This window comes from Coenobita brevimanus, chromosome 29 (assembly GCF_032717465.1).
Source record: "Coenobita brevimanus isolate Jiangsu-jjx chromosome 29, ASM3271746v2, whole genome shotgun sequence".
Classification (NCBI taxonomy): domain Eukaryota; kingdom Metazoa; phylum Arthropoda; class Malacostraca; order Decapoda; family Coenobitidae; genus Coenobita; species Coenobita brevimanus.
Window position 1 is genome coordinate 39,219,892 of NC_136982.1, and position 14,151 is coordinate 39,234,042.

Genomic DNA, 14,151 nt, shown 5'->3' on the forward strand with positions numbered 1-14,151 from the left:
GATGGTCCCCAGTCTGGCAGATCTGTCATACAGAAAGAGGCTGGAAAAGCTGGACTTGCCTTCCTTAAAGGAATGGAGAAAGAGGGGTGACATGATTGCAGTGTTCAGGACCATGATGGGAGTAGATAAAATTGACAGAGCAGATCTGTTTGTATGGGATAAGGAAGTAACAAGAGGAAATGGAATGAAACTGAAGCCATGCTGCTTGAAGGATATAAAGAAATATAGTTTTCCTTATAGATGTACAGACCTGTGGAATAACCTGGACAAAGAGATCGTCCAGTCTAAAAACTTAAACAAGTTTAAAGTTAAATCTGACTTATCATGAAACAGAGACGGAACCCCATGGGCGTAGCTCATTTCCTGTATATCTCAATTAGGTAAATACACACACACACACACACACACACACACACACACACACACACACACAGTCTATTCATTTAATAAACGAGTTTCTACGACGCGAAATGACTGGAGCTCCAAGGGGGGGTTTATTAATTGATAGTGCATGAGTTGGTTATGAAAATGCAAAATAAGGGTGCCAAAGTGAGCAGAATCTGGTGTTGCATCTCCGAGTGTGACCTACCCTTGTAGAGCGCGTGAGGAAGTGAACACAGGTCATGACATCAGTGTACCGTGTGATGTAGCAAGCATCTGCCCCGGAACCCCATCACTTAACTAAGCCTTCCCTGCATACATTTTAAGGTAAAGGACTATTGTGTGAGTTATATTTACTGTGTACATGTGTTTAACCCTTTAACTGCGGGGCGTCACTTTTGTGATTCTGTGTTATTTTGAATTCGCCCGGGCTTTCAAGTGGTGGCTTGTATCATCTATCAGTACTGCCAATGTCCAACACTAGTCAGCACTCCTAATCTCATCTGTACTCCCATCAATTGTTGACAATTTAGCCATTTCTCCCCGTTCTTGACTACCCTCCCTACCTCCCCTCTCACCTGCCCGGCCATGCTATGCTAAGGAAATCTTCCCTGGAATTTTCCACTGATTTCATCCATTGAAATAAGCCCTCTGCCCTATTCTTATACCAAGTAATATATATAAAAAAGAAATAAGGTAAGTGATAGTGCTATACACCTGGAATTGGTTAATTATCACCTGACAACACCTCACGCGCACTCGTTCGCTAATTTTCGCTGTTTATTTCCCCTTGAAATATGCCGTATAATCTACTCTCGTAATAAAAATATATACAGGGTGTAACGTGACGTATGACAAAAACTTACACCAGTGATCTATCACGCAATTTTGAGTATATTTTGTTCTCTAACATATACTCTCTGTGACCCCAGTTCAGTACCCAGCATTCAGCTGTTTGGGTGTAAAAGCTGTGGCTGCAAAAGTGCCATTGTGTGAGAGCTTTGCAGGGTGACGGGAGACAAATATTATTAGCTTATACCGTAATGCACATAAAAATCCCATATCCTATCAGTACAAAAGTTTTAAAAAGAAACTCTACGTAGTCTATTGATTCTTTAACATCGTCATGCATTCCTGCAATTCTTTTGCACAAATCGACAGTAAATTAAGGATTAAATTCAAATTTTATGGCTTGCGAGAGAGTATGGAGGGAGGAGAGGGGCTGGTGTGTTGTTGCCAGTTATGTAATGTTTAGTTTGTAGGATATTGCTACGAGCATTATCATAACACCCACAGCTCATTCAACGGAAAAGCCTTATTGTAAAGGGAGATTAGCCTCACTTTAAGTCAGGAAGATTATTATTTATAACAATTTTTCCGCTGCAAGCAAACGTGGCGCGATTGGGTATCTCCACCTGTATTCCTCTCTGCAGCACTGGCAATACCATCGCAGAATCCGTAAAAATAGACGACATCTGCATATTCTTCATTGCTGTACGTACGTGGCATGCTGTTTCATGAACAAGCTGAACCCAGTGAACACCTGAATGCGGAGAACAGTATCTGAAGTGTGTGCCTTGCCTTCAAATTTTCCCGTTCAAATGACAATGGATGCAGGGCTGTCAAGTCCTTATAATTGATCTCGTTAGTTTAGTCCTGAAAACTTGCTAGAATGACACTAGATAGTAAACACTGCAAAACATCGCTAGAAAATATGATTAAATTTCTAGAATACCACCTAAAAATGGCAAAAATATCCAGAATGTAGCTAGATATCATGTTGTCAGATGTTAAATAGCGCCGCTAGGTAGAAGCAAAAAGTAGGCCTAGCTGCATAGTCGTTACGTTGGCAATCCTGTGTCACTGTTCTCACGTCATCATATGAAAGCAATGGTGCCACGTTTACTTGCAGCAGAAAAATTGTAATGGATAATAATATTACTCCTGACTTAAAGGAATGCTAGTCACTCATTACAGTAATGTTTTTCCATTGAATGAGCTGTGGGTGTTATGATAATGCTCGTGGCAATATCCTACAAATTAAACATTACATAACTGGCAACAACATACCAGCCCCTCTCCTCCCTCCATACTCTCTCGCAAGCCATAAAATTAGAATTTAATCCTTAATTTACAGTCGATTTGTGCAAAAGAATTGCAGGAATGCATGACGATGTTAATGAATCAATAGACTTTGTCAAGTTTTTTTTTAAAACTCGTTTGTACTGATAGGATATGGGATTTTTATGTGCATTACGGTATAAGCTAATAATACTCGTCTCCCGTCGCCCTGCGAAGCTCTCACACAATGGCACCTATGCAGCCACTAAACTTTTACACCTAAACAGCCGATTGCTGGGTACTGAACTGGGGTCAGAGAGAGTATAAGTTACAGAACAAAATATACTCAAAATTGCATGATAGATCACTGGTGTAAGTTTTTGTCATACGTCGCATTACACCCTGTATAAGAAAGGAAGGGAGAAGCCTAAGTGATATTTACGTTCACCTGGAACTACCTAATTTATTAGGTATTGTCTAGATTTCCTGCCAATCATTTCATAGCGTATACATTAGGAGCTGTCACCACGCTGACATTGGCAGCATTGCACTCCCCCTAGGCAGGCCGCCACACTGTATTCAGTTTACTGTCGTCTTTCAAGGTGAAACCACGTTGGATTCGCACCTGTCCAATTCCGCCACTTTTTAGCCCCATGCAAAAGGGCCCTGTGACCTCTACCCCCTACTAAACCTCGTGTGGAAAGGGGTAAAGGGCTAAGTGACTGCTGTGGAACGTGAACTGGCTAATTTGTCAATGAAAATGATAGGCAGTGACTACGATCTTTCTGGTGAGCAAAACAGTGCAAGAGAAAATGTAAATAATGTGTAAACAGCAAGTGAAAGCAATGAATGTAAATATAAGTGAACAGTGGAAAATAGTTTTATAAGTTACTGCACATGACTGCATAACACAGTGTAAATAAAATAGAAATTTAAATTATGTAAATAAAATAGAGAATGTAAATAGAAATGTAAATAAGTAGTAATATAAGAATACGAGTATATATACCAAGAGTAATGAAAGTGGATGTGAAAGTGACAGATTCACTCTCAATGCTAGTATACAGGACAAGTGAATGCTACGTATTTTACCGAAAGAGATATTGAATGCCTTCAGTGACAATAAACTACTATTACTGAAGGAAACTTATGGATAAAGACTGTAGATATATATAAGTGTTATATAGTAATAGAAATATAAAGTGTGAGTATTTTTATGAATAATAAATGACAGAACACCAGTGGCAAACGATTGCAAGTGGGAAGGTCATACACGCTCCTAATTTTCATTGTTTTCAAGTGTTTTTTTTTTGAGTATGGATTCCAAACTATTTGAGAATCATAGAATAGTGTTTCTAGTGATAATATCAGGCTGTGGTAATCATATTACGGGTTGTCGGGAAGTGTAAAGTGGAGACTTCGTTACCCAACTTCAGAGGTCTCCATAAGTCCTACGGTACTCGACGAAGGCTCAACAAACATCCCAGGAGAAAGCTGAAGGTATGTGCCATATGCGTATGTAATTATAATATTCTAGGTCTAATAACTAATTTTTGGCAAATATTTTTAGAGAGTCAGTTGGAGCACGAATATGCCCGCAAGACATGCAAGTCAAGCAAAAACAACCCCGCGGTTTAGGGGTTAATGTTGTATAACACATAGGCAAAATGACAAACTAGGGGCCAAAGATGTGACTTTTGAGGTGGCCACCCCACCAATTAGAGTTTTCCCCATAAAGTACTGTATGTTATTTGCAAAGTGTGAAATTTCTAGACAGCAAAGTCTTCTACCACCTAAATTCTTGCACATTAAGCAAATGGGCTGTGTATACATATAAAAATCTGCGCCCCTTGCAACCACCTGTGGCCTTCTCGACCCGCTGGAAAATGCAAATTTGTGGTTGAAATTTACCAGATGGTTGATAATTGAGATGTTATCAAAATTCAGGCTATCCAAATTTTATTGCACAAAATTTGAGAACCAACTGTGTGTGCAAGATCTTTAACTTAGGGTGACTCCAAAGCTCAAAGCTACTCGAATGAGTTACCAGGTAAGAACACAGCACCAAGACAGTGAACAGATCGATATTCTGAGTAACTTAAATGTTAGTCTGTCTCCTTAAATCCAAGTCAAGATTTTCCTCAGACAATTAAAAGGTTTTGCTGGCAAGACCACTGTGTTAACCAATTCTCTACACTGTTCAAAAATGATCCCATCACCCCCAACCATGAGTTTCGTTTCGTTTTTAAAGCTCCAACATGCTTGCATGCGTCGGCCTTGGTCACCTAATGGTGGCTCTCCATGCTGCACGATCCATTGCAGCCTCCCTGTTCAGTCCCTTAACCCTGAGGTCACACTTAATGACCTCGTCCCATATCTTCCTTGGTCTACCCCTCGTAACCCCAGCCCCAATATTAACACTTCTCACCTTCCTCACCCAATTATCATCCCCCATCCTCTCAAAAAAAGTGGTAAATATAGTACAATACGTATGGACATGCCCTTTACCCATAGTTGGGCAATGGATACTATTACAGAAGAAAGTATTATTGTACTGTTCCATTTCATTCACTCAGTCAACAGATTTCTTACATGAACTGAAAAGAAAAACCAGTTAAGAATGATCACTACATTTCACAGTACATATTACGCAAGATTTTCTTACATGTGGTATTTGTTCATGGCTGTTGGGCTGACTCATGCCCCCCTCAGGCAGGTGTCTCTGGAAGTACATCTGAAGGTTGGCTCCCCCATCCGAGGCTCGCCGCCCAAGCCCCCCTGCCAGTACATCACATCATTACACACTTATCCTATAACATTGCTGTTTTCCTATATAAATGATGCATTCTGCATTGAAAGGAGACAAACAGATCATCATGCAAAAATTGGAAATTTGACACACACCACCAATACTGCTATCCTTGCTCTACACAATGGAAGTGATGAGTGCACCTTACTCAGCTGGAAATGTGGAAGTCGTATGAAACTTAACTGCACAGTGCATTACGAGATGGCACGGTGTGTGAACTGGCTTGACATTAACCTCTTTAGTCTGATGAAGTCCTTTACAAATCATTTTATTGCTACCAAATTTCATTCCACTTAAAGACAGTGTCAGGATAGGGAAGGGAGTTAAGGCTTTATGCAATCCCTCCAGTTCAAAAAGTCTGTCTTAAAGTGAATAAATTTGTCTGAAGACAGCAAGAATAAAATCAGAAATACATCCTCAGACTGAAGTGGTTAAACGGTGAGCCCATCCTGTTCTTTCATTGCTTTGCATATGGTCAGTAAGAGCACCTGGTCCAAGTCCTTACCTTCCTCTTGGCCAAAAACAGTGAGTGTTGCCTATCTATTTCAAGGCTCCATAATGCACAATTCTCTTTCCCTGTCCCCTTTCTTCCAACTCTTTTTCCATCATCATTCTCTCTATCTCCTTTTCTTCATTCCATCCATCCTTCATTTTTTTTTCTCTCTCTCCACTACAATCTTCATTCCTTTCTTTCTCCGTTCTGTTTTGAATTTATTTCCCCCCTGCTCCATTCCACTATATCCACTTTTAACACATGCAGTGTCATAACCTTCTATTACCTATGATGTTGCAATTACAGCACTCCACACTATGGAAGTAAGTGGAACTTCTAAGAAACTTGACATGTGTACCTTTTGATGTTGCATGCTTCATAATCTCATCTCTTTGTAGTACACATCACCACTCCATTACCAGAAACATCACACATCCATGCACCCTCCAGCAATAGCCTCTGATCCATGCTAAGAGTGCATTTAAAAACCACAACTTTGCTAAAAAAAACACAACCGTTGTGGACCAGGCTCACATGGATGTAAGACCAATGGACTATACAAAACAGGCCACTACAGCCAAGCACTCCAAGATATAATTTGCTGGGGCTACACTGAAGGGCTGCCTGTGTTGTGAGGTGCATGATGTAAATAACTGTGTTGTGGTGTGAAGGATTTCATTACAAAAGCAAAGATGAGTGGTGGCCATATTACAGTCTGGCTAAGTGATTTCATTTCACTCTGAGAAGGACAATTTCTGTGGGATTAATGTTTGATGGGGGTTCATTAAGCATGATGTCTGGTTGTATGTTATATATGGCTGCGGTGGCTGCATCTGTCTGTGAAGTGCTGCACTGGGGAATAGAAGAGGGAAGCTGCTGCAGCATTCTGAGTTGTACTGGGAGGTTGTTCATTTTGGATTTCTTCGTGGTGGGAGTGGCACAGCACACAGTCACAAAGATGGATGGGATCCTGTGCTGAAGCACTGAATTGTGTACCTCTTATGTCAATGAGGTCTCTGATTAGAAGTTCTTGTGTTTCTAGGTGCAGGTGATCAACAGTTGCGATTTTTGTACATCCTGTTAATATTCATTCCTCATTCTTATGCTCATCTATGATATCCTTGTTCGCCCTCTTCATCTGATATGCCACCTTAAATATCATATTCATCCCTTCCACACAATTTAGTTTTCAAGTAAAAGTCTCTGTGACTCAGACTTTTCCCTGTAAACCCCTTTTCTAGCCCTATACTTGACAGCCAAGTATTCCTCTTTGTTACAACCCTTCTTCCATTCCCAGAAAAACCTTTTCTCCTTAACTGCAGCTTCTACACCCTCATCCCACTACCAAGTCACATTATGTGTTGGCGGGCCTCTTGTCCATCCACATACTGAATCAGTAACTCTCAAGATGTTGGTCTTGAGGGCTCTGTACTGTTCATTAACACTTCTGTCAACATCTCCCTGTTAAGCCACCACTCATCTCACTATAAAAGGCATCCCTTACTGCTTGGTTTTTCAGCTTCCATATTTTCCTCCTAGGTGCATAGGTCCTCTTTTTCATCATGCGCTCCTTAAGCACCATGTCACATATCAATAATTTGTGTTGCTGCACACATTCGTCACTTTCTGTAACTTTAACATCCATCACTAACCTCCTACCAGTCCTCCTGCCCAGGTAATAGTCCATCTGTCTGTTCTTCCCCATGACTCACAATCAACCAATTCTCTCTTTTCCTACAATATGTGTTGCACACAATCATGTTCACTGCCTCCCCAAACTCAAGTATCCTTTCCCCTTCCTCATTACTTGTACCACATGCACATCCCCCATGCACTCTTTCATATCCTTGAGCTGCTTCACCTACATGACCATTTAAATCCCCCCCTAATACTACAATCTCATCATCCCCCATACCACTTACTACACATATTAAGCTGTCCGAAAATCTATCCTTCTCTGCCTCATCCAAGCCTGTCTGCGGAGCATATGCCGATACAATTGCAAACACCATCCCACCGAACAAAATTTTCACTACTATTATCCTATCACTTATTCTCATAACATTCATGACATATTCCAACCATTCCTCCCTAACCACAACCCCCACACCCCCATATCCATCTATCCTACCCTGCCAAAAAAAATTTATAGCAACAATCCCTCCCAGCACACTTTCCACACATCTGCCCATCTCCTACTCATTACCTCAACCACTTCCCCCACTCTACCCTTCAAACTTCCCACATTCCACAAAGCCACTCTGATCCTCCTGGATGATTTAATGTCCTCAGGATTGCTTTGGATTACAATCTTTAGCTCGGGCATAATCAGTAAAATAAGAAGGGGGGAGACATGCCACAGGTCCCACCCACCATATTAGATTTTCCAATGTGTGTTTTGATGTTTAAATCACTGAATGACCAAAGAACACTGCCAAAATTGGGAGGGGTACTGTACATATAGGTAGGGGTCTGAATGGTGTGGTATTGTTTCGTATCCAAACATCGTTCGGATCCAAACATACCGAGAGCTCTATTACATCTGATAATTGAGGGATTACTCTGAAAACTTCATGCAAAGTTGTCAGCATATGGCTAACACTAATGCCAAAAGAGAGAAGCTGTGGTAGGTTGTGGAGGAAAGGGTTACAAAAAAGAAAACTGACAAAAGTAGGAGGGGTACTGTACATATGCAAGTGCATATAGAAGTTGGGGGAGTGGACTTTCTGACCACCACTTGGTGGTGGTGAAAGTCAAGGTTCAAATGAAATGGAGGAATAGAAGAAGGAAAGGACAAGAGGACACAGTTCATATAAGGGGGGTAGAAATGTTACAAGAGGATGGAAAAAAGGCAGAATATAAGAGGGAAGTGGAGGAGCGATTGGGTAAATATGATTTGGAGCAGATGGGGGACATGGAAGCTGTGTGCAAGATATTCACAGAAGAAATCTGTGAAGCATGTGAGGTGGTGTGTGAGATGAAGAGAAGACGAAAGGGGTTGCAAGGAACAGCAGGGTGGAATGAAGAGGTAAGACAGGCTGTGGCACAAAAGAAGAACGCATACACTGAGTGGATGAGAAACAGTGGTGTGGAGGAAGCTGAGAGTTGGAAGAGAGAGTTATATGTAGAGAAAAAAAGAGAGGTGAAAAGATTAGTAAGAGAGAGTAAGAAGAGAGTGAATAAGAAATTTGGAAGGAATTTCAATGTAAAGTGGAGGGACTGTATGGATTAGAAATTTGGAAAGAATTTCAGTGTAAAGTGGAGGGACTGTAAGAAAATGTTCTGGAAAGAGGTATAGAGAGTTAGACAGAGTCTTAAAGAAGTTAGTCAGAGAGTGAAAGATAAAAATGGTAAATTACTAGTGGAGAAGGAAGAAAAAGTGAGCATATGGAGAGAACACCTAAAGGAATTGCTGAACACAGTGAATGAAAGTAATGCAAGTATAAATGGCTGGGGAATGTCTGGGAGAAGGAGGGATGTGAGAAGAGAGGAAGAAATCAGTAGGACAGAGTTGTGGATGCAATTAAATAAGTCAAAATGGGAAAAGCCTCAGGATTTGATGGTATGTGGTGAAATGCTGAAGTATGGGGGAGAGATAGTAGTAGAATGGATGTGGAAGATGTGTAGATTGGCCAAGAATGAAGGTAAAGTCCCGGAGGATTGGAAGTCAGGTATAATTATTCTCCTGTACAAAGGAAATGGGAAAAAAGAAGTGTGTGGGAATCATAGGGGAATTTGTTTTCTCAGTGTAACAGGAAAAGTATATGGAATGATACTTACTGACTGAGTTAGGGAAATAACAGAGGAATTAGTTGGAGAAGAACTGGGAGGTTTTAGGAGGGAAGAGGTTGTGCAGATCGGATATTCATTCTTAGGTCTTTAGTGGAAGAATTTCTGTGGCAGGGAAAGAAGTAGTATGCAGCCTTCATGGATTTGGAGAAAGTACCGAATGTCCTCGATAAACGAAAGGGATAGGGACTGAGAAAACCTTTCATAATTCAAAATTTCGTATATCAGAACAATTTTCCCCACTGAAATATACATAGAAAGGGGGGGATGCATTCCAGGACCCCCTCGTACCCCCCACCTAAAATTTACCCCTCCTATTTTGAAGTAAGTAATACCCGTAGATGTAGAGGATGAGGTGGCCATTCTCTTGTACATCTCCTTTTTCTTGGTCACAGTCCCAACGGTGGAAGCTGCAAAGCTTAAAGCACGCCCAGTCTCCGAGACTCCCTGCCCCTCCTCGTGGTATCTTATAATTTCCAATTTCCTCTCCAAAGTGAGAGTACGGTGCTGCTGCTTCTTTGCAGCGGACTCCCCTGATGCTGAAGATGAAGCAGGACGCTTGCGAGGCATGTCTACACAGTACGAAAAGGTGCAGAGCTGCGAAAATATCCTCATGTACAATGAAGCTATGATCGCCATCAAAACATGGACGATTCGCCATCAGGACAACTTGCACCCAAGACGATTCCCTGTCATTCTATAAATATATTTAATATTAATTGATTAATACTATAATAACTAATTTCATGGGGAACTATCAACAGCGAAGGCTTTGGATATTATTTATAATTTGCACTTGTAGTCAATAATTAACTTGCTTCTGCCTCGCTGTAGTCGGCTTTGAATTATAATCTGGCATCTCCCATAGCTGTCTTCAATAATTTTTACTGTAATTTTTGGATGCAGTTGGTTGAGATTGATTGATTAGCTGAGAATGTAGACATCATATGAAGATTATTTGTATACTTTAGAGTAAGTCGATCATTCACTTGAGGTTATTAGGCATTTATTTAAATGCGAATGTCTCATATGTAGCCGTATGTTAAACGATGAAGTGAAACATCGTGTGTCACCTGATTCACGTTTCAATATTTATATTTTTTTCTGTTAATACAACTATCTGATGCCATATTTTACATTTATTATAAAAAGAATAAACCACCATTACCTTTATAACTCATATAACTCGAAAAATAATATACTTGCTAAACAAACTGATATGTAAACAAATGACCAGGAATCGTCCTGATGACGAATAGTCCCGAAACCGTGGACTCAACTGAGGAGCGCGGGAAAATCTGTTTACCAGAGAGGGGTTAGTTTGTTTCCTCACCACAAGCGAGCATCCATTTTGAATTTTTCGTATTTCCTTTTGTATCATCGAGACATACTTTCGTATTGTGGAATTTGTCCTATATTCATTGCTTTCATAACAATGAAATTTCGTACTTCGGGATTTTGTTTATCAAGGACTCAGTGTATATGACTGGGTGGATAGACACAGACTGTGGAAAGTACAGTGATCCTTCACTTATCCGGACACTCATTATCCGGACATGTTCAGTATCCGGACAATGGTCCTTGGCTCTATTGAACCATTATCCGAATTTATTTGCTATTATCTGGATGTAAAAGTGACCAAGAACTTCTGCCAGCCAGCTGATATGTCCAAACATTCGGTGTCATGGCCGCTGGGCTCGAGCCGCGAGCAGGAAGTAGTCTGTACCCACAATCAGAGATTAAAATGTCTGTCTGCCCCTGTACTGAATGGTCGAAATCGCACGCTCATCCAATCACTCCCAACAAACCTCCTGCACTTGAGTAATATGAATATCGAAGGTCGAAAGTCAGTCCCCCGGTTACGGTGAGTTGTATTTCTGAATGGCCACTCGGCGTCTAACAGACTGCAAGCGACGAGTAAATGTATGGCAAAAGCGCCCATCTGCCTGTTGACAGAAGGGAGAAAATCCTGTCCACGGTCTCGCTTCTCCCCCCCTCCTGTCCCTCCTCCATACCTTCCTGCCCCCCCCCCCAATCCTTCAGTCCCTGCCCTCCTCCGTGGTGACTACACTGACTCGTGAGTTTTAAAAGTTTTTTGCAATTTATTCGACTACTATTGGCTGTATCGAAATTCCGCACTAACACGCGAGACAGCTCATGAAATTTTGCATCTAGACATGTGCTTAACTCTTGGAAGATGCTGGCAAAATTTTGAACTAGGATAGTGGGAGGCAAAATTTTGAACTAGGATAGTGGGAAGTTATATGAAGGTAAGTTTTACACTTGAACACTTTATTCTTGTTTTAATTTCTGTACTCTTACTTATCAGTTTTATGTTTTTATTAGCTTATAGTATAAACACCAGCGAAGATGATGGTATACAATTTATACCAATATAACCAATTTCCGGTGGCATATCTGACCGTGGAATTTTTTTTTGAGACCCGGGAGCAATCACTCGTAACAGACAACATCTTTCCAACCAGCGAAGATGATGGTATACAATTTATACCAATATAACCAATTTCTGGTGGCATATCTGACCGTGGAATTTTTTTTTGAGACCCGGGAGCAATCACTCGTAACAGACAACACTTTCCAAACCATTGTCAGTTTTTATTTTGTGGATTTTTGTTGTTTATGGATTGTTTTCATGATGTTTAGCATTAATATGGATAATCTTATGTGTGTTTTTATGTCTCAATATGGCAGAATGACCAAAAAACTGCCAAAATTAGGAGGGGTACTGTATATACAGTAGTACTGTATATAGGTCAGGAGTTTTATGGTTTTCAATGTTTTTCATGGTTTTCTAGGTGTTTAGCATTACTTTGGATATTCCTATGTGTGTTTTGATGTCTAAATATGGCAGACTGATCTGAAAACAGTACAAAAATTAGGAGATGTACTGAACATACAGTCGTGTTTTTTTTTTTTTTTTTCATAACTCTGGATATTCCTATGTGTGCTTTGACGTCTAAATATGGCAGACTGACCTGAAAACAGTGCAAAGCTTAGGAGGGGTTTTGTACATACAGTTGTATAGTAATCCCTTTATTATCCGGACACCCAATAACCAGCCACCCCACTACCCAGACATTTTGGGCCTGGGCCTTCAACCCCGCCCCCCCAAAGAAATCCGATTTTTTTCCCCACCCATAATTTGAACTTGGCTCGTGGCGCCGAACAGCTGTGTTTACGCACAGCCGCCAGTCCCCTGCTGTTCCTCCTCTCCCCAGTTACTGCCTAACTACCATCGTGAGTAGATGCTCATCACAATGGATGCCGCATGTGCTCGTTTTTGAGAATAAACAGTGAATAAACTGCAATACCTCACCACTAGACCACATGGGAATTTATAGTGTTGTGCAGTGTTAAGAAATTAGAAGTTAGAGTGCAAAGGATTAAGTGCGGAGTGCAAACTGGCAGTTGAAACTGGCGTGGCACAATTAAGAACAGAATGAGCAGTGTTAAACAATAATAATTCACAGTGCAAATAATTAAGTGCTGCACAATACTGGATTGCCGTACGTGCTTCAAGAGCATTTTCACCACTGCCAGAGCCTTATTGGAGGCGGCCATGGACGAGCTGTAAGTACCCTGTACACTGCTAAATATTTTGCATACTCACTTCTAATTCCTCATTCTCTGGTTTCTTTTCATTTATTTTATGCTTTATGTCCCTTATTTGTGTGAACAGGGTCTTAAATAGGTGCTACCCATGGCCAGTAGGGTTATTTAGGCGGCTTTCAAAGTTAGGCTAGGTTAGGGTCCATAAGTACCAGTCCAGGAGGCAGGGTCCCAGTATCCAGACAAACCCACTTCCTGGACATGCCTTTGGCTGTATTACATCGGATATTGGGAAGATTACTGTATATAGGTCAGGTGTTTTTTGGTTTTCAGTATTTTTTTTTTCATGGTTTCCTTGGTATTTAGCATAACTCTGGATATTCTTGTGTGTGTTTTGATGTCTAAATATGGCATTTTTACCTGAAAACTGTGCCAAATTGGGAGGGGTACTGTACATACAATAGGTAGGGTGTTTTTAGGTTTTCAGTGCTTTTTTGCATGGTTTTCTTGGTGTTGGCAATTATTTTCAATAATCCTATGTATGTTTTGACGTCAAAATATGGCAGAATGACCAGAAACCACTGCCAAAATACGAAGGGGTACTGTACATAAAGTAGTGTTTAAGTAGGGTGTTTTTTGGTTTTCACTGTTTTTTCTGCATGGTTTTCTTGGTGTTTAACATTACTTTGGATATTCCTATATGTATTTTGATGCCTAAATATGCTTGAATGACTGGAACATGCTGCCAAATTAAATATGGGTACTATATAAATAGGTTAGGTTTAGGCTGGGGTTGGGTATAGGTAGGGTCTGGGTATGGTCAGGGAATAGTGTTGATTATGTGAATGTTGCCACTACCCAGACATGCCTTTGCCTCTATTATGTCTGGATAAATGAGGGATTACCATATGAAGAATATAAGGAGTAAATGGGAAGTTGCTGAGAGTTATGAAGAGAATGTATAAGAGTGTCAAGGTGCAGCGTGTGTGGACAGCAAACTAAGTGAATGTTTCTATTTGAAGGTTGGACTGAAACAAGGATGTGTCAT

At 40.7% G+C, this 14,151-nt stretch overlaps 1 protein-coding gene across 1 annotated transcript in view; it reads right to left on the reverse strand.

Annotated features, from left to right (window-relative positions):
- The window catches only part of LOC145395055 (uncharacterized), a 262,494-nt gene that overhangs the window by 120,875 nt on the left and 127,468 nt on the right, over positions 1-14,151 (reverse strand). Inside the window, exon 13 of the mRNA XM_080268807.1 lies at positions 5,108-5,220. Coding sequence (XP_080124933.1) covers positions 5,108-5,220 — 113 coding nt within the window. The remainder of the gene's footprint in view (positions 1-5,107; positions 5,221-14,151) is intronic.